At 36.3% G+C, this 22,018-nt stretch overlaps 1 protein-coding gene across 2 annotated transcripts; it reads right to left on the bottom strand.

Moving 5' to 3' along the window:
* Positions 1-1,453: 1,453 nt before the first annotated feature.
* Positions 1,454-21,075, bottom strand: LOC101864289 (protein FAM92A-A). 2 transcript variants are annotated; one of them, XM_005093460.3, is made up of 11 exons: positions 20,963-21,075; positions 18,085-18,200; positions 16,315-16,439; positions 15,353-15,421; positions 14,573-14,674; positions 11,490-11,495; positions 10,052-10,156; positions 9,150-9,263; positions 8,039-8,218; positions 5,596-5,677; positions 1,454-2,378 (listed from the first exon to the last, which is right to left on the bottom strand). In XM_005093460.3, exons 1-10 carry the CDS (start codon positions 20,992-20,994, stop codon positions 5,642-5,644), a joined length of 885 nt encoding a protein of 294 aa, XP_005093517.1. In that variant the 5' UTR covers positions 20,995-21,075; the 3' UTR covers positions 1,454-2,378; positions 5,596-5,641. The 2 variants fall into 2 exon arrangements, with proteins under 2 accessions (XP_005093517.1, XP_005093516.1); XM_005093459.3 differs by lacking the exon at positions 5,596-5,677.
* Positions 21,076-22,018: the final 943 nt, after the last annotated feature.

Here is a 22,018-nt window from a genome sequence, read left to right on the forward strand (position 1 = left end):
GCCCCTAATAGATAGGCGAATTATAGGCACAAAAAACCCAAAATACTGGCAGAATCAGCATACGAATTGACAGGGTCCCTATGAAGTTATTCTAAATGAATAACTGGAATGAGATAAAACTAAAACATCTTTCACTGTATGTATGGCACCCCATTTTGTCATGTACACAATCTGTACTGAGATTTAAAAAAAAAAAAAATGACCACTGAGTGTAAAGAAATAGGTGAAGAAAATCTAGATGGGACAATGAAAGTGTAAGATTTAGAAATTAACTTTTTAAAAACAACTTCTTTACACGATACTGAACACTATAAACAGCAATTACGAGACCTTAAAATAGGTCTATTTTAACGATTGCCTGTCAAATGAAATACAAACTGGAAGTCACACTGCCTCAAAGAGCATGCAACCATGAGAAAACAAATGATCAAAATTGATGATTAGCCTAAGAATGGCATTTTTGTCTTTTCTATAACTCATTATTTAATCCAATTAGAAAGTTTATATACAATAATTCTTTCAATATTGCAATGCATATCAAAGCTTACCAAAGTAATCAATATATATATATATATATGCATCAAAGTATCTCACAATTATTTTCAAAGCCACCATGACACAATAGTAATAGTATAGCATTGAAAACAAATTCAGACATACTTTGATTCAGTTTCTTAAATTACTGTAGCGCTAGCAGTGTCATCTGTCTATATCATACGTATGCATATAGAAATTTCACTGGCACAATACAATGCGTACAAAAATGTTGAAAAATAAAATAATAAAGAGATAGCTAAAATCAACTGAGAGTATCTTCATATCACTCACAGTGTGATTTATGCTGAACATCTGCATGACTTTATTCTCCACAAATTGGATTCAAAGACAAAAGAAAAATAATGTTATCAGCAGTGACACATACAGCAGATAGATGGGTGAGAACTGGGTAAATTTGACGGAGTAAATTACACTGCCTTTTCAAGTAACTGACACACTTATACATTGACACGTGAATAAGGAAAAAAAAATGTATCCTTCTCATTGCCAAATTACCTAAACAAGAGCTTTGTGACACCTTTAATTAAAGCACATATGTGATGCGTTGTGGTGAAATCAGACACTCGTCAAAACAATGAAATCAAAGAAATCTGCGTTTTTCTGGCGGTTTGGAAATTTTGGTTTTTTGGCTTACCACCTTTTATGTCATTTAAAAAATACGTTTCTTTGTGGATTTTACTGTGAAACGTTGATTAAATGCACAGAAATGGTAAATTGTCAGTTTCCAAGTACTCTCAAGCTTTGGAAATCACCAAACTTTGGCGGCCATTTTCTCACTAATTTCATCTCTGAAACCAGGCGACCTCCATCTTTTTCAATGCAAATATCTCGACTTCAGCTCAAGATAGATGGGTTGTTTTTTTCATCGAAAGCAAGATAATGAACAAGGTTTAAGATGATACCAATAACTCCACATGCCCAAAAATTGACGAGCGCCTGATTCGACCACATCGTGACACATATTGGTACTGTTTTGTTATCTCCTCACCTCAGTGTCATCTTTCCAATCTCATAGAAATCTCACGGAAGAAAATAGGATAGGCATCAAAGCTCACATGTGTAGAAGACTAACTTCAGAAAATGTCAATATCTCTTCAGCGAAGAAAACATGTTAATTGTCAATTCATTTCATATATTAACTTGTACTTGTAGGAATATTATTTAATTTATCAAACAACACTGACAGACAGTGAAAAAATAAAAAAAGAGAAAACAGTGCATTGACAAACGATCAACTTAAATAGACACTTTTCAAGAAATATACAGGCTTTTAAGGTAATTCTTTAAAAAAGTAAAGTACCGGTACAACACACCATGATCAAAGCATGACGTTTCATGTTCCTGCAAGCGGCAGTCAAATGGTGGTCCCCAAATGCTGCGCATCAGGTTAAGAGATTTAAAATCGGTGGCTATAATTTACGTTTTTATACCAAATTTGACACAGTATCACACAGGTAGAGGTGGAAATAAAGCTTTTAAAGTTTCAGGGAAGGTAAAAAAACTGACGTCTTCATATCACAGACAAGATTACCACAGAATAATCAATAAAAGTGGAATTTTAAAAATTATCACAAACATTTGAGTTGAAAAACAATAATCATTTTCTTATGAAACCCAGCTTTTTACCACTTTCAAGGGTAAACTTGAAAGTTTTCTTTCGGCATTCTGACAAACATATCATCTAGTACAGCGTCAATGGAAGATCCGAAGACATCCAAGAACTAAAACTTTCTGTTTCAAAGGCACAGGGGAAGTAACTCCTACGACTCATAGTCCTCATCTGAGTCTGAGTCCTCGTCATCAGCATCATCGTACATGGGCTGTGGGGGAAGACATAGGTGATAGAGAATGAGAGAGAGAGAAAGAGAGAGATATGGGGGGAAATACAGTACAAAGAAGACAACAGGGAAGAAAAATACAGTATGAAAAAGAAAAAACGTAAAGAAGAACCTCAGTATCAGAGGGAGACAATTGAAAAAAACATGCAGTATCTAAGGGAGGGAGGGAGGGAGGGAGATATTGAGTGAGTGGGTGAGAGATATTGAGTGAGTGGGTGAGAGAGAGAGAGAGAGAGAGAGAGAGAGAGAGAGAGAGAGAGAGAGAGAGAGAGAGAGAGAGAGAGGGAGAGAGAGAGAAGGGGGGAGGGGGGTAGAAAAACGTAAAAGAGCAGTCAATGAGAGGGAGACAATAGAAAAAGAATTTTTTTTTCAGAATGGGATTAACACAATAAAGAAAGAATAAAATACTGAATGAAATAATAACAACACTAAAAAAGAATAGGTAGGATATGAGAGTGCAATACATTAATACAATTCTTTTTTTAATGTAGGCCTATACCAAATGAGAATATAACAATAAAAAAGAAAACATATATATACAACACAGAATGAGAGTGACACAATGGTGAAAACAACTGAATAAAACAAAGAAACAACTAAATGAAATATGGATTTTAACCAAAATATGATGTGTGAGAAGAGACAAATTTTATTATTGAGGAGATTGGAAAAAATATTTTAACCCAGACACACCCACACACAACACACACACACACACACACACACACACACACACACACACACACACACACACACACACACACACACATACACACACAAGCACACATACTATGTATACTTGTACATGTATTCTAATTCTATTGTGAAGATTGGGATAAGAAAGAGGACTTGCATGAGCATTAAATGACTGACATGATAAAAGCCAACAAGAAGATACCAGTATATAATTTTTTTTTAAAGAAACAGGTCTAAATTAAAAGTACACATTAATAAGAAGTGAGGTACTATGCCTTGAAAAGCCTACTGGCCTAGTCTACAGTGTTGGCACACTCATGTGAATAAAACTAGAAAAAAAATTTTTAATCCTATAAGTTGAGGTAAGAGAAGCATACAGGAAGGGTGACATATTACAGAATGACAGAAACAACTTTCATGATTGAGAAAAACATATCGATGGAGCAACAAATTAAGCAACGCCAGGCTATTCATGGAAAATTCTAGCAGAAAAAAAAAATAGACCTGCACGTGGAAAGAAGTACAAACATACGGAACATTATGACTGAAAGCTGAAAAAGGAATTCTACAAGCCTGCCTGCATGACAGGCTATAACAGACCTGTTCAGATAAGTTGCCCTTTACAAGCATAAATTATGTATACAGTATTCATTTAATTATATAAAAATTATAAACATAATTTTATGTATTAGTAGTACAGACTGACAAATGTTTATAAGGTTATACAAGGAAAGATTTAGTGTATACACAAGGTGTGTCAGTAATACGGCCCCAGAAAATCTAAAATATCCTAGGATTAAATATGAAAATAAAAAGAGGCTAAAAGGCTTGCCCAAAAGTTGGGGAAAATAGTAGGCCCTACTAGTACCAGGGAAATAATTAAGTTTCAAACATTCAGCTGAGACTATGATAAATGCAAGACTTATAGTTATAGTAACAAAACTGTTTATAATCTCCATCAGTTGAGCTATCACTTATTTCCCATCAAATCGCTATCAAAACCTTTAATTTTTACTTCGTTAAAACATTTTGGTCACAAATGTGATGTAAACCAATGATTCTATTCAAACTTTGATTTTTTTATTTTTTTATTTACAGCACATAGAATATAAAACAAATTATTGATCAGTTGTTTCACCTTTTCTATATAAAATACTTTGTCACTGAATCCAACAAATATCAAACTCCCTGCTAGCGCTCTATTAAAGCAAATATATCAAATACAAACAGAAGAAATTTACTATGTAAAACATGTTATTATTATTATTATTATTATTATTATTATTATGAAAACCCAGAATATAAAATAATATAATTATTTTTAAAAAGGAAATAAAAATGAAAGACACAAAACTGAACAAAGCCTGTCGATTGCAGTAAGAATAAACAATAGATATCACCTAATTTTGAGAGCATGTAATTAAAGTTTGTTGATGGGAGAGAGCTTTTTAAAGATGTTAGGGGCAAAACTATTGTATGGTCCTGAAAAAAGTGTATTGAACTTTATTTCAAGCATTATTTTTACAGTAGGAAAAGCTATGGAATAGGCAAACTATTATACCAGGTGATTCTTCCAGTTGAAGAAGAGAATGTGAGGAAAAGGCAGGAGGGGGGGGGGGGGAGCTTTTAAAGATTCTTGTTTTGCAATGAACAATTGAGCAAACAAAAGCTGTCTAGCTTTCAATATATATGTAAATGAGAACAACATAAAGAGCACTGCGCCTATTGTAAGATCAGTAAACACTATAAAACTTGAAAAGTTAACTAGATTAGGGGAATGCACAAATCCAAATTCTATATAACTTAAAACTGATGGTTTCTATGAATGACACCACTGAATAAAAGTATTTTCTTTTCGGTGTTTTCTCCACAAGGTGATACTTTAACACAAGCAAAAGTAATGAAACCCATGAGATCAAAATGTAACCGATTGTAAAATTATTATTTTAAGTTTTAAGCCTCCCGCACAATAATTAACTATAGACCCTTCAGGACTAGACAAACAGCTTAATCCTAGTTGTCATGGCCAACAGAGGCTGAGTGCGACAAGACCACAACACTAGAAAACTACTGTACGCTTCAAAACATGAGAATCTCTTCTTTCATATGCAGCAGCAAAGTTTTTATAAGAGGCTGCAATGCCTACAGACCAGATGCTAGAGTATTGTTGGTTTGTCTTTCCCATTCATCATTGTTATCTGCTTGCCAGTACCTATAGCAAACCTTCATTCTTTTCTGAACATATTTGTAGATAATACAATACAAGCTTATAAGTTATAGCTTGAAAGCTACATTTTTTATGAAGGAAACACAAGCGTATGCATAGTTTCAATTAAATTTGCTGCAACAAAACAGGAAAAGAGCATGTGACTTGTAAGAGTAAACAATCACATCACATACATCAATAGTATGAAATGTAAGAACATAAAATGGGGGACAAAATAGAGTATACTATTCAAATTAAAAAATCAATAACAGTGGTGACATCCAGGGTGCAACTTACACAGAAAACAGAAGGTTAGAAAAGTGATATCAAACACAGCAAAGTGCTAGTAGTCAAAATCTTCAATGTATGTGTCAGAGTCCTGAAAAGATACACATTCACATCAGGGTAAGATATGGTATTCTTGGCTACTGGAGAAACATATTGTTACTGTCGCAAGAAAAATACGTAGCTTCGTTTGACTCTCCTTTACAAAGAGGAGAAAACATTAGGAGTTACATACATAATTTTTTAAAAAATGTTTTTTTCCAACGACAGCAACAGTGTTTAGAATATAGGCTAGTATAAAAGTGTTAAGAAAGGTTAATAATCAATCACAAAAACTATAATAATTAAATCAAAGGAAGCCCAAAGGCAGTTTAAAATAGCTTTTCATGTTATAGACAATAACACTTTCAGCTTTTGTAAATATCGGAGTAGGAACTCTTTGGGAGTTCGACGGAAAATGAAGAAAGTACTATATGTCACACTAAATTCTTGTTCATCTTAAGTCATGTAAATATATAGACTATATATTATACTAAAATAACCAGTCAAATATTTCTTTTTTACAATAGAGGCCTGTTATAATCTTTAACTCCGTAGTGACCCTGCTGAACCGTAAAAGTCCCAGGGGGTATATCCCCACTCCCCATTAACTTAAAGTAAATGTACACTTTTTTGGCTTTTCATAGTTTCCAAATGGGTACATAAAAAGGTATTTTGGGAATAGTTATTGAATAAACTATATGTTGAAGCACTTTAATTAAGAGATCTTCAGGCTTTAATATTTGGACAGCATGTCCTAAAACCCTATAAATAGTACTAGTACCACTAAAACACTATGAATATGATTCAAACATTATTTATTTATTTCCCAAAGCAATGAAGTAGTTTCAGCTAATATTTTAAAAAACAGCATTCATTAGGGCTATTTATTGCAAACCATGGCAAATGGGTGATGTACATTTTGTCGATAAAAATGTTGATTTCCAATGGGTTAACACCTGGCATTATCAGTAAATCAAAAGATGCAGAAACCCAAAGACTAAAAAAACGAGAACACACAGAAAGATGATAATAACAAGAAGGAAAAGGTTAATGAATAAGGAGACAATTTATATCAGTTCTAATTGCTTAGTTTAAACACCACTGAGTGCAACTAGGTCACAATTGCTATGTGAAAGTGCTTTGTCACTTAATGAGTTAAGATCTATATAAGTTGGGATTTTTTTCAGCACAAGTCTTTACCCCTAAAGAGCTCTGTAGAATGCATAAACTAGAGTAGAAAAGATTGACCAAAAAATTACTTCATAAAATAAGCTGTCAACAGTCATGAAACTGTGTCAAAGCATTGAAAAAATTTTATTTGCCACATAGCGTATGCCAGGGGCTTCAGTATTCTAAGTGTGGAGTGGGAAGGAGCTTCAGCTCACAATAGTGTCCAGCATTTTAAAAAATGTTGGTTGGAAGGCATTTAGGTAGGTAGTCTCTAGGAAGTGTCCTTGGACAACACTTGATAAACCTTGCTATAATAACAGGCAATGCACAGCGAAGACCAGCCATGGTGAGTTGATTGAATTGGTGAGATATACAGACCATTGAGTTACTTTAGTAAAAAAAATTAATATATGCATGCATTTACGAGAGTTAAAATGTATGCTATTCTGAAACCAAATTTCCCTTATATCATTTATAAAAGGTACATTTAATTTATTATTTTAGTCTGCTTTTTTGTTCTTAGGTAGGCACCTCTGGCCACTCCCAACATGCCTTACACTAACTAAGAATGCTTCCTTTGAAAAGGAAAAAATGTTAAAGTAGCTGATACATACAACAGTGAATAAGTTCAATACACATTTGGGCAGTGCAAAGTGTTCTTCAGGTAAAAAAGTAACACGAATACATAAACCAATATCTATCCTGCGACACAAATATAGCACACAAAATAACAGACACACGATGAACAGAAGAAATGCAAGATGAATATCATTGCTGCACTGATTTCATATCGGCCTCAAAAACAATGTAAGTGAAAGCAAAAATAGTGCACAAGTTAGAAATGGACTCCAAAGGTATACAAAGATTGGGAAAAACTTTTAAAGCTGAGTTAATGACACTTCTTATGTTCATGGGTCTCAAAGACAACACCATGTTGAAAAGACACGTAAGACAAGCCGATTTACACTTACAATAAATCATAGTGCGAGGATGGGAGAGACTTTTGCTGGAGGTTTAGGCTCCATAAGGAGCTAGAAGCGGAAGTATGTAAATTAAGTAAGAATATCATAATCAACTTTTGCCAATGTCAACTAAAACATAAGTTAATGAAAATTTTGTTCCAATCATTTTGTTGAGTTTTATTCGAAACCCCTCATACTATTACTATCAACTGAGACAGTAGAGAATAAACTAAAAGTCTCTTTACTCTTTAAAACAATTATGTAACAAGAACAACACTCACCCCTCGTGGGCGTGCCCTTGGCACCGGCTGAGGATAACCGGGAGCCATGTTTGACCCATGCGATGAAGACAGAGTGCCACCACCGAGTGTCGTAGAGTAGCCTGTGGAGGAATAGGACGTCCCCGTCTGAGTGAAAGAACGGGCCAGGCCTGAGGCTTCTAGCAGTGCCCCTCGAAATTGCTGGAAAAAAAAAAAAAAAAGGAAACATAAGTGAAAATGAAATACACTTGGATTATATATATCTACAGCTACATATTTAAACATCCCATTATCATAGTATACACTTTTTCAGTATTCATTACTATTTAAGTAAAATGAAATAACATTTTTTTAAAAATACATTTAAATCACATTTACTGGTGCATAAGCGCACATCCCATCTTATGCAGTAGTGTACTTATCTCTAATGATAAAAAAAACAAAGAAAACAACAACAACAACAAAAAGCAACTGAACATCTCAATTCCAATCTTTTTAAACTCTGGTGTTTAGTAGCAGCAAAGTGCAGTCAAACATAGTCAAAAACTAATAAAAGAGAGATTTCAAAACCATTTTAATAAACAATACAAAGACTGTTTCAGTAAAAAAAAAAAGCTAGTAAACACATAATGGTCAGTCAAACAATGAAAGTAAGCAAGACAGACAGAAAGAACAAAAGAGGGAAATAATAGAAAAAAGCCCAACCTGAGACACTTTCAAACACCGACATGAGAGGATTATTTTTTTCTGAAGTAAAAGCTATTCTGCCAAAAACAGTTAGCTGCAAGCGGAGAACAAATTAAATCATTTAGGAGGAGGGCTGCTTGTACTATGACTATAGGGCCAACCCACGCTAAGTGGAATAAAATAGCCTATCCCAAAAGGCTGAATGAAATACTCTATTAAATAACTTCCCCATGCTGTAAATCAAACTCACACCTGAGTTCTACCGCCAGGATCCTAACCATTACACCGCAAATGCTGATACGAAGACATTTTTTTAAGGGGCTGAAAAGCAAAGACACAACCTGGAAAAGTGATCAACTTTTACATGTCGAACACGTTGCAGACAGTATAAGAAATACTGACTTGTTACATAATTGGACTCAACGGATCACAATTATAAACTTACATCCATATCAGCTTCCGTATCAATGCGCTGGGCAGCCTCGAAACATTTGGACAGGTATTTCAAAGCCCGGGCGTGGAACATCATCTCTATCTGTACAAATTCTGTCAGCACAGACTAGTCGGAGAAAGAGAGAGAATTAAAAATAAAAGTACTGCTACCCACTTTTTTAAAGAATAAAGATGACAATACAGAAACTAAGTATCTTTTTGGAGTCATGCAATTTTGAAATTTAAAAAAATTCATCTTAATGCACAAAGAGAGAGCCCAAGTAGACTTTTTCTTCTGTATAAATCAAACATTTTCATTACTCGGCTCTCATAGTTTCATTCACCAAACACTCTAAATCTATATAAAATATACAAGGCTCAAATTTGTCTCTGGCTCTATGTGTAGCCTATATAAAATAAGGTAGGTTTTTACTGATGTCAAAATGGCTTCAGAACAAATTTAACTAATCATTAATGAGATGTTGTTCAACTTTCATGGCTGATTGTGGATTGGGTGAATAGAAAAGGAATACTTTATTCCATTACATGTTGTATATTATATTTGAACATAGAGTTACCATGGTAGTATAAGTAACGGAAGGGAGAATGTATGAGAGAGAGAGGAAGAATATGATGTGTTGATATGTCATGTATGCATATTTTGTGTTACAGCAGTTGGTGAAAGAACAGTGCCAATTTCTTCAAATAAAAGATCAATAAAGCGTATTTTATCTTATCATCCTCATCAAAAGCAAATTGTCCGCCAGCTGTTAAAATGTACAAAGCACTACTTTTACCTTCAGTACTTAGTACTTTTTAACAGCTCATTGACCAAATATGGAAACATTATCTTTCTTGCCTCATCAAATTAAAAAACAAATAAGCCTTTATGAAAATAAATAAGAAATCAGCTACCTTCATATCAGCAAGTTTGCCCCTCTCAAAGACATCCACCTCTGAGATCAGCTGTTCCCCATAAACCCCTGTCTCTTGTCGTAGTCGGTTTAAATCAGCTTGTGCCTGAAACAAAGCAAAACCAAAGAAAACTACTACAATGAAAAAGAAATCAAAGTCACCCAACTCAAAACTATCAAAAGATTGCCTTATACAGTATAACTAGCTTCCATGATTTACTCTAAAAAGATTGTTATTATACCAAACAACAAGCTCATTCCTGAGTTATAAGCACTTTATAAAAGATAGATCAATAAAAAAATCAATGAAAGTACAAATTCCAAATGAATGTATTTTTATGCACCCATTGACACAATTTAGTTCATGAAGGAGATGGGCTTCGATCTTGCTAGTCAGGGCCAATCGGATCCTTGCTGAAAGTGGTACATAATATCCCAGCAAAAAAAACCTAGATGCTTGATAAAAATTCTCCTACCTCAAGGAATTGAATTTGGGTTTCCTTTTTGCGATTGCAAAGGGCCTAACAGCCACACGTACTTTGGATACCAGTAATCAAACTATTGTGAAATTAACTTTAAAATTTGATTTTGTCTATACTAGAAGATAAAACACAGAAACTATTCTGTCATCATGGTCTTCACAGATTATATTATTACTATATGTGTCACAACGCAGTAGCATCAGGCACTCGTCAATATATGGGCATTATGAAGTTATCTGTATCATCTTAAAGCCTGTTTATTTGCCTTCCTTTAGGTGAAAAAAATATCCATCTATGTCGAATAAAAGTCTAGATATTTGCGATTGAAGGAGGTAAGGGTTGCCTGGTTTCAGAGGTAGAATTAGTGAGAAAATGGCCGCCAAAGTTTGGTGATTTCCATAGCTTAAGAGTCCTTGGAAACTGCAAATTTACATTTTTTGTGCCTTTAGTCAACGTTTTTCAATAAAATCCACACATAAAAGTGTTTTTGAATGGACGCACAAGGTTTTGACCCAATTACCAAAGATTCGAAATAATGTCCAAACTGGCAGAAAAATGCTGATTTCTCAGATTTCATTATTTCGACAAGTGCCTGATTTTACCACGATTCCTCACATATTATCCTGTTACATTTGAACTAGAACATCTGCTTGCCTGTCATTACTACAGCAAAAATCTTCTCCACTGATAGAAAACATGAAATTGAACAAAGATACTTATTGTTCGTCTGTACATGCTCAGAAAACCGGGTTTTCATGCAAAAACAATGAAAATTGTTAACAATAATTGTTTGGTCATGACTTTAAAAATGATGCTTGACTTGTAATGAAGAAACATCTCCACAGTACAATGAGGACTTGGAAGTTGAAAGCTCATAAAGGAAATGCACAAAAGCATCTCTACTCCAGCCACTCAGGTGCAGAAAGCTGTTGGTACACACATTCACTATGTAAATACCTTTGTCTGGGTCAAAGTAAAGGAAAAAAGAAGCTCCTGTAAAAGCTAAAGAAAATATAAAGACAGTCAAAGATGTACGAGGGGGGTTCAATAAGTCTTTGCTCTGGGTATGAAGGAATTATGGTAGAGTCATGAAATTTCGCCAGCCTTTAGACAATTCCTTTGGAACACACCATGCACATTTTTTAGAAAATCCGACAATAATAAGGCACTAGTCAGAGCATGTTCAATGAAACCATGCACAAAAACGTTTGGTTTTTCATTGCTGAAGCTGTGCCATGAAGCCTGTTGAATACCGCTCAGTTATCAAGTTTTTACACTAGAAAGGAAAATCCGCTTCTGACATTTTTCAGGAAATGGTCCAAGTTTATGGCGACAAATGTCCTCGTTACAATACTGTGACATACTGCATAAGAAAATTCAAATCTGAATTCATGTCGGTGATGGATGAAGATCATGAAGGGCCCCATCCTTTGAGGTAATTGAAGAGAATGTATCCATAGTGAAGAAACTGGTTTTACAAGACCGACCTATAACTGTTAAACAGCTCTTAAGTGAAATGGGAAACAATTCTCCATGACCATCTAAACAAGAATAAGGTGTCTGCGGGGTGGGTACCCTGCTTTTTGACAAGTGAGCAAAAGAAGCAGAGGGTTGAATCCTGCAAAACTCTCGTTCGAATAGAGTCCAATGACACAAATTTCTTTAAAAACATGGTGACGACGGATGAAACATGGATTTATCATTTCGATCCAGAACAAAAATTGGGCTCCATGCAATGGAAAATCCCTTCTTCTCCCTCGCCAAAGAAGGCCAAGGTAACACTGTCAAGTGGAAAGGTCATGCTGTCATGTTTCTGGGATTGTGAAGGTATCATCATGACTGACTACCGGGAAAAATGGAAAAACAGTCACAGGGGACAACTATTCGGGTTTGCTGATAAAACTGCGGTCTGGGTTGGTGAGAAAAAGTCATAGAAAACTCTGTAATGGGGTCTTCCTACTGCATGACAACGCCCTTCCGCACAGGGAAAAACAAACAGCCCAGACAGTAGAACTGTGCGGCTTTGAAATCCTGCCACACCCAGCTTATTCACCAGACCTAGCCCCTTCAGACTTTTTTGAGTTTCCTAATCTTAAAAAGTCACTGAAAGGACGTCATTTCCATGACAACAAGGATGCCATTGAAGCTGTGGAAGACTGGTTAGGGGCCCATTCAGGGTCATTTTTTTCTCAAGGACTTTTGAAGGTTAAAGAGAGGTGGCATGGTGACTATGTAGAGAAATGAAAGTATGTGTGCCAAGTAACAAAGCTCTATCTTTATTCCTTCATATTTAGACCAAAGACTTCTTGACCCCCCCCCCCCCTTCCCCCCCTCATATGAATACATGTAGTTTCACAGCAAAAGGCAACATATCCATGTTAATATGATTTGGAGAAAAGCAGATTTCTTTTTTTTTTTTTCACCTATTCATTGAATTAACTTGCAAAACTTTGTTTCATGAGAAAAGATCATTTAAAGCAGAGATGATTTAATTAAATTTATATTTGGATTCTCATCCTTTAAATTGATGAAACCTCCGCACATTTTTTTTTTACAAAACACTAGACATCCATTGATTTTTAAAGAATTTGAGACAAATCAAATGGTAATAATCTTGAAAAGCAAAATCTAGTCACAAGTAAAATTAAAATGACACAGGTAAAAAAAAAAGTGTAATTTCAAAATTTGAAAAACATACAACAGACTGTGTGATTTTGTATCAGCAAATCAGATACAACAATCTAATCCCTTGCAATCTACTTTTTAGTTCAAAGTGTTATTTCTTTTTTTTTTCTCAGCATCAAACCATCAATACAACTTTTTAAATTCTAACAATGAGGGGCAACTTTTAAACACGAAAAGCATTGAAGCATAACTTTATGACATATAATCAGAAACGGAAAGAACTATTGATCCACTTGTGTAGTGAAGTCACGTGACTCTAGAAAAGAGATTGACTGGAAAACAAGGGAAATGTTGTGATTTGTCAAGAAATGTCAGCAGCTTTTTTCATGTTTTGAAAAAAAAAAAGGGGGAAACTGAGTGGACATGCAGTGCTTTGAAGGGGGAAAATAATGTTTTGCGAGAAAGAATTCTGTAATTTGCTAGCTTCACCTAGCCAGAAACGGTGGTCCTAGTGAGCAAAAATCAAAAATGGTATTTGTTGCAAAATTTTTCAAATGCCCTTTCTTTGCAAAAAGATTATGAGATGTCCTCTTGAGCACAACAAAATGAGTGTTTATTCCTCTAGATTAACTGGCAGCTAACTGACCTGACTCATTAGTATAAGTTCGTTTGTAAAGGTTTACATCCTTATCCACATAATCTATATCACTTTGGGGGTGGACTGCTTCGACCCTGCCTTTCAGAGCCAATCCGAACTAAGATGATACAACATTCTAGCAGACAGACAGAAATTACTCAAGAAAAAGCTTCTTTACTCCGGAACTGAACTCATGTCTTGTGTGTGCAATAGCAAGATCCTAACTGTTACAACACGCACATGGGTTTGTAAGTAGAAAGTCTCAGTCACTAGATCTAAGCCTGTACCTCAATGACTGAGCTTATGGGCAGTTTTTTTATGACCCCAACATAATTACTTATCAAGGTCTAGAGTAAATACCACAGGAAAAACTGGCACAAAATATCAAGAAATGTGAACTATTCTCTGAGGAAAAAAATCTAAAGTATTACAGTCTATTAATCTGTAAGGATAATTCTTCCTCTTTATCATCATTCTTTATATGGTGACACCAGACATCCTCACAAAATTTGTTGCTAAATGACACTGGCTCCGCCCATGTGGTTGCCCTAGGACTGTCTTGTATTGGATAATTTTCTAGCAGATGTTCTGTGAGCATGGGTATTGTGTTGCAAGTGTAGGCTCATACGTCTCTGGATAGCCAATCCTTAGCTTCCTGTATACTCAGTCTGCTGTGTCCTGTTCTGAGTCCAACAAGTACGAGCTGGTTTTATTAAATGAACAGGGATATACGCTTGTAGAGACAAAGAAAGCACCAAACGATTATGACAAAGGATACAACTTGAGGACTAGATGATGGCAGCTTCTGTTGTAACTTCTCGAGTTTTGTTACTTGTTTCTTCTCTCTCTCCCAAGCTGTTGTATTTCCCTTCACGCTTGACTGTGAATATAACAGTTGGACACAGGTCAGCCTAATACATGTGTCTCAGGTATAAGAACATAAAAATATATCAACAGTGTTATCAACGAACCCAACAGATTAGTACATTATATATTCTTTTAACCCTTTCCTGTTCACCCTTATTGAAACCAGGCATTCACATCACTTGTTTCTCCAATGGGATTTCCTGCATGATAAGCTTGGCTGTGTTGTAAACAGATCACAGACATTTAGCTGTAGCCTTGGTTTCAATTTTTAAAAGAAAAGTGTGTCTGAACCAACGTCAGCTGTCAGATTTTACTGTCATTTCCTCAAAGCACAAAAGAAAGTGAACACCAGAAGGCTGTTGAGTGCAAAGGAAGTTGACAAATGGGTAGCATTGTTGGCAAAGAGTGTTAACACAAAAGGGTTAAAAATATTTTAACAATAATTATTCATGGAGCATATGGGTGGACTGGACGCGGTTTCGTCTAACTAAAAAAATTGATCCAAAATTTGATCTAAAAACTAAGACAATAAAACCAAGTATAGGTAGAATAGCAACAATAGAAGCTTAGCAATTTTATTTACAATAATGAAATACTCCATAAAGCAAATCACAAGTTTCTTTCCAAACACTGGATAATCAGTTGCTAGAGTAAATTCTTAACCATGAAAAAATAGATGGCATTAACTCACCTTCATATTTTTGCACAACTCCCCATATCTCATCAAGGGTTTGAGGACTTTTGCTTCTAGCCTTTGCACCTGTTTCGAACAAATTAGCCAGTTTCAGGATTTGATTTATTAAAAGGTCTCAGGTAGCAATACATACAGCATGACGAAGACAAAGGTTTTTGGATAAGAAAAATGTCATGTCTCCTAAAGGGGAGCAAGTTCACGGATTCAAGAACAGCAAAACAAAGAGAGAAAAATGAGGCAGCATGGACAGATTTGTGTCACAACACGATGGAATCAGGCATTTATCAATTTTGGGTATATAGAGTTTTTGGTATTAAATTGTAAAGCCTGTTCATTTTCCTTGCATCTGGAGTAAAAAATATCTTCTATCTGTCTTGAATAGAAGTTAAGATATTTGGGATTGAAGGAGGAGGGGATCTACTGGCATCGGAGGTAGAATAAGCGAGAAAATAGCCACCAAAGTTTGGAGACTTCCAAACCAAAGCTTGATTGTCCTTGGAAACTGCAAATAGATATTTTTCGTGTACCTCTGATCAATGTTTTTTCCTCAGAAATGTGTTTTCAATGGATATTTAAACAGCGCCAATTCTGAAAAAAAAAGAGTCAATAAAGATTTCACAACGGAACAAAAAAAGGAGGTTTCCCTACATTGACGAGTGCCTGATTTCACCATGGCGCCATAATTTTTTTTGTGAAGGCTATTATTTAGAAGGTCAGAAACTGAAAAAGAAAAGTACTTTCATGCTGTAAAGAGAGAGGTGTCTCCTTGGTCTGGTGAGTGTGAGGTGGTCAACTGAGTGGTCACAGGCTCATCAAGAGCGTGAAACAATTGTCACAAATAAAAGAGGGACGATAAAAAAGTATGGCCTACCAGTAATGCTCTACCACCTACAGTTTGATCATAAAAAAGGACGAGGGTACTTAAAATTCTCTTTAATTTTTTAAACAAAAGAAGTTACCTCTGTATCTCTGTAGTCTTGTATCGTCGAAAAGTTTTCCGCAAAAGTCTGTAAGCAAATTTTGGTGGAGTTGTTGAACTTTTCAGTCTCAGTGTACTCTTTCAAATGATGTGCAAACAAGTCTCCTAGAGAATACAGACAAAATAGATCAGGAAATCAAATACGCTCAGAGCAAAATTTGGGACAATACCATCAATCAAAAAATAAGATGGAATATTTTTTTTATGGGATGAGTATAGTTGGCAGCATTGTTCTTAAAGTCAAACTGAATTTTTTTTAAAAGAAGTCCTTCATATAGCCAACTTAAACTCAGTGAAAAGAAAACACAAAGCACTAGGCCATAAAACCTAAGTTTGATACAACTCATAAAGCCATTTTTTCTGTTTCCCATAGGAGTATGTTTTTGCAGTTACATTAATAATATAATACTGATAATAATAAGATAATAATGATACAAAGATCACTTCTATAGCACCTATACTCGATCACTAATGGCTCTAGTTGTTTCACAATAAAAATAAAATTTCTATAACTCACACAATGACACGTTACACGCATACCAGCCCAAATACATTCACTCAGAATATACACACAAGAATGTTCTGGAAAAGAACATGAAATGACAATCCCTGTGGATCCTAATAAAATTTGTTGTTCAAAGAAGAATCACGGTACCTGGTTAACGGTTAAATAAGATTTAAATATTGAGTCTTTAGATCAGTTTTAGGTACAGTCAAGTAGGTGCTTGTCTGACATATGCAGAGGGAGGGAATTCCACAGCAATTGTGCAATGGACAAAATGTTCAAAGTCCTCTTTTTCAAAAAATAAAATGAGTTCAATAAAGTCATAAAAATAATGATATGAAAGACAGCGACATTTTCAGCCCACTTGGCAATGTTTATCAATTTCATTTATTTTTATTTTATTCATTTATTTATTTATTTCATTTTACTTTATTTCATTTTTTATTATTTTTTGTTCAGTTTTTTTTAAAGGGGGTGGGGGGGCAATCAACACCTTTTAACTCCATTTAAAAACACGAGGACATTTCTGTGTGGATTTTACTTAAAATTATTGAGCAAATGCACAAAAAACCTAAATTTGCACTTTTCAAGGTTTGTAAGTCATCAAACTATGGCAATTATTTTCTCTCATACTTAAACTCCGACATTACATAATCCCCACCTCTTTCAAGCATAAAAATCCCAACTTCTATTCAAGATAGATAGGTATTTTTTTCTTCAAAAGCAAGAAAAATGAACAAGCTTTTAGATGCTACCCATAACTCTAGGTACGTGCCTAAAAGTTGACTAGAGCCTGATTCCACTGTGCAATGTCACAAATTATACTAACGTCTTATATTCATCTTGGTTTTAAAACTTATGAGAGATAAGTGCCCTACCACTAGCTTCCAATACAAAGTGAATTGTAAATGATTTTCAGCTGTTTTAGACAAACAATAAATAACACAATTTAAATCATTTAAGGGCAGGCTACCTCTACCCTATGCCTCTCAAGGCTTGCCAGACTGAGTGAGATACAACTTTGCAACAGACAGATGGAGATACTTAATTTGATTTTTTTAAAAATTAACTTCCCTCGGTGAGCATCAAACTCTCATCTCCTGCATGTAATAGAAAAACCTGACAATTTAAACCACTGACCATGATGGGTTTTTTTAACCATATGAAATTTAGTTTCTCTACATAATATGTCATCCAAAAAAGAGTAGGCCCTACTTAAACTATTTATCAAATTTGAGCACATACCTTTATCTCTCAGCCTCGCTGATTTGCGAATAACTGATCCTAATGTGTCACAAAAAATCCCATAGAATCGTTCCACTGTGGCCACTCTGGACTGCGCAAACTTCACTTGACCATCTCTGTTGTTTAAAAAAAAGGAAACAAAATAAACATAAAGGCACTAGGACAGGCACAGCACAGTTTTTTAAATTCCAATGTAGGGAAAGTCAGTCATAACAAATGCTGCAAGAAAACGAATGACAAATTGAGGTTGACTATTGAGAGAGAAAGAGAGAGAGAGAGAGAGAGAGAGAGAGAGAGAGAGAGAGAGAGAGAGAGACAGAGAAAGAGAGAGAGAAAGAGAGAGAGAGAGTGAGACAGACAGACAGACAGACAGATAGGCAGACGGCAAGTTTGGTTCCACCGGATCTAAACTTATCGCCATGGCCATGCTGCTGGCGAGGAAGGGGAGTAGGGGTGCAATTTGGGGGAAGATGTTACCTCATCATGTGAGCCCTGAGCGATGCAGATGGTCAGGGTGATGTGGGTGTGAAATCTCACGTCTGCCCGTAAGAGTGCTCGAGTCCCGAGCTACTACGGAAACTTTCCTGGGTAGCCAGATGCCAGAGGTGTGAAATTAGATTGACCAATGCCTGCCGCCTTGATTGTACGGCCAATAAAGAAAAGTTTCTCGAATCGTTGTTACATGATGGCAGTGAGGGATGGCATTGGTAGACTGTGCTTATTACACCGATGGGTGGGGCTAAAGGTGAAAGCAAAGGAGATGTTAAACGTTTCTGTTTTTAATAGGTCAAACAGTGGTCCTATGAAAGGCAAGCACTGGTCATAATTGGATAAGTAAGACTACAACATGTCATTATCAGACAGGATAGCAATTGAGAGGTGTGAAGTTTTGACCACTGCCTGTTGATCGGGCAGGCGACCTTTGATCCCACCGGCTGGGCCTTTGAACCCCGCCCCCCTTCCATTTCCGACTAAATTCCACTATCTAAGACGGAAAATGTCTAAGACATAATTTTTTTCTGGCTCCCTTGCAATTCCATCTTACACAGGTTCGACTGCATATATTAAGGCATTTATATATGCACAGAGTTGACCTATAAAAATAAAAAGTGTTCGCATCATTAAACAGGGAGAAAAATACTCACCATCTCAGATTTAGATGTAAATCTTCACGAATCAATATATAATTCAATATTAGTATTAGTTTCTGAAACCTCTAACAGTCCTTAATCAGGAGGGATAGTCTCTTCTTTTGAATCTTGAATCCTCCCTAAGTCTACTTATGAACCCTAAACTAGAGTTGGGGCGAGCGGACAGACGGGTTCGTTACTCGCGGACTCAGTCTGAGCAGGCTGGTAATGGACGGCAATGCGAGCAAACTGCGAACCTCAAGACAGTTCGTTTTTTGGGTCCGCTCAACAATTTCACTCTCTCAGCGAGCGGACTGCGGACCTCAAGCCTCAGTTAGTTTTTTTAGGTCCGCTCCACAACTTTATTCACTGAGCGGGCGGGCGAACGGCCGAACTCTAGCAGACGAGATACTCGAAGCGAGATTAGACCCATCGCCTATTGTTTGTTAATTAGGTCTAATGTTTCAAGCCTCTAGCAGTGCCACAGGGTGTGAGAGAGGCTGGTGACGTAGTACCAGAAAGTTTACAGTAATACTAGAGAGCTGACACTTCGTCCGGATGCGCATATCTGGGTCCCCAGCTGATCGTCGAGAAATGCGCAGTAAACAAAAGAAACTGCGTCCATTGTTTAAGGCATTTTTGTTGATCGCAGACAAGCTTGGCCCCTGTTAGAACGAAGTGTCTATGGTGTTTTGTTATAAACTGCACCAATTTAAATCCAAATTAACTTTGCTATACATATCAGTATCAATTACTTTTTTTCCAGTCTACGAGCGTAAATACCCAAATTGAGCTTGCATTCTTCTAGTGAAAGATAATGTGTTGCCCGCAAAAAGTGGTCTAAAAATACAAAGTGCCATCGGTCGGTTTTGGTATTTACGTTGTCTGATTACTATTTTTTTGTTGGATGGGGGGGGGGGGGGGGGGGGGGGGGAATGGAGGAACGTGTTGGGGATCCTGAGGAACTCCTTATGTGGTAGCTCTATCATTATTACTTCATGTGCTTTTCCATGATTTGAAATTGCGAGTATTTAAGAAGTCCATCCGCTCGCTCGAATGCATGGAGTCTCTCCGTCCGCCCGCTCGCTAAACGAACTGCATGCAGTCTCTTTCCGATGTAACGTGTAGTGAGTAGCGAACTACTCTTCACAAGCGGACTTTTCGTTACCAGTCTGCTCGTTTGCGGGTAGTGCCAGCGAGTAGTTCGTTACTCGCGGACGCTGATTTAGAGAGCCCGACCCAACTCCTACCCAAACCGCGATTAGCCCCATACACCCCACAAAATATCTAGGCTAAAGTATTTTTCAACAGTTTCAGTTTTACTATTAGATGTAGATTTTGAGATCTAGATCTAGATATATAATCTAGATCTAGATTTAGATCTACCACAGTACTGTGACTTAATTTGGGGTTCAGCTTCATCAAAGCTGACTGGAATGTGATAAAATGCTACAGCACAGCCACAGCTGTAGATCTAGAATCTAGTCCTACGGGCCTATGTGTTGAGAAAAAAAGTTTCTCACTTATGATAAGTTAATGAACTGCTAGTGTACAAAAGGGGACTAGACATTTGCAAGTAGGCTCTAATCATATTATTTATAATAATATTAGATATCTAATTGGGTGACGGACAGTTTTGTTTACATTGGTTACCAAGAAAACGCTATGGAATAAGAACATGCAAGCTTAAATGACTCATTTATAGAAAGCAGAATACACTTCAAATTGTATAGGAATACAGTATAAACCTGTTTGCAACAGAGTTATGGGCTGAGCTCATTTTTAGGCTTGAAATTCCTCTGTACTATGGTTCACAGACATGCATCAACAGGGTATGGATGGAAGAATTCGCTTTCAGCGGAAGAGCCGGCTCGCTAGTGACAAAAGAACTTTTAGTTTTAAAGAGCTCTATTGTTTCTCTGACATTTCCGTTCTCTGACAAACTCGCGTTTTAATCATTATTATAAATGAATGCGAAACCTGTTGCCCGCGATCGATCTCAACCACAGAATTCTAGAATTCGGTGATCTCTACTCGCTAAACACGAATCAAGCGCTGTTACTGTTACTGTTTCTGATCATTTACGACACGTTTTTCGAACATGTATTATTCTACTTTTACTTTCACTCCAATCTCATGCTCTGGCGGCCGACTCGGGTATTGTTGTTCTATAACCCTTTTCTTGATCATTTTTATCTGTTTCACACGATTTGACTCAATATGACTAATACTTAATGTATTATACTTGTATATTGCTCAAAAAAGTTAAGGACCACTTAAAGTCACACATAGTACATAAAACTGAAAAACATGACACGGTTCAAATAAATTGTTTGAGAGGTGTCTTTATTCATCATAATATCACCTTTTGCAAACGACATTTTGCACATTTTTTTAAATGGAAAATGGGCAATTTCAGATGTTGAAGGGGGTAACCCATGTTTTTAAAATTCACATCACAACCGTCATAAACAATACGGGCTCAAAATCGCGCTTGGACACCATTTGCAAGAAAACAGTCATTGCATCTTTGTCTCATGGACTGAATAAGTGTTCGAAATGTCAGTTGAGGAATGGCTTGCAGTTCTTGGTCCAAAATGTTTAAGAGTTCATCCACATTGTTTGGGGGTGGCTGATGGTCTCTTACTCGGCGCCCAAGAGCATTCCACAAGTGTTCAATGGGACTAAGGTCCAGCGATTGGGCTGGCGACTCTCTTTGGCCGAGGGAACAGGCCGGATCGGGGCGTACCATGGGTCCATTATTTAAAAATCTATTTTTAGAACACACGTCCTTGTGTTTGGCC

This window comes from Aplysia californica, unplaced genomic scaffold, assembly GCF_000002075.1.
Source record: "Aplysia californica isolate F4 #8 unplaced genomic scaffold, AplCal3.0 scaffold00064, whole genome shotgun sequence".
Classification (NCBI taxonomy): domain Eukaryota; kingdom Metazoa; phylum Mollusca; class Gastropoda; order Aplysiida; family Aplysiidae; genus Aplysia; species Aplysia californica.

Excerpts from the sequence above, each read along its gene's own strand:
- LOC101864289 (XM_005093459.3), bottom strand. The coding sequence starts at position 20,994 with ATGAGCTCAGCCCATAACTCTGTTGCAAACAG. Across the intron at positions 15,422-16,314 it reads AAGACTACAGAGATACAGAG|GTGCAAAGGCTAGAAGCAAA; the intron begins GTAACTTCTTTT and ends TGTTCGAAACAG. Across the intron at positions 14,675-15,352 it reads AGTTGTGCAAAAATATGAAG|TCAAGCGTGAAGGGAAATAC; the intron begins GTGAGTTAATGC and ends TTATATTCACAG.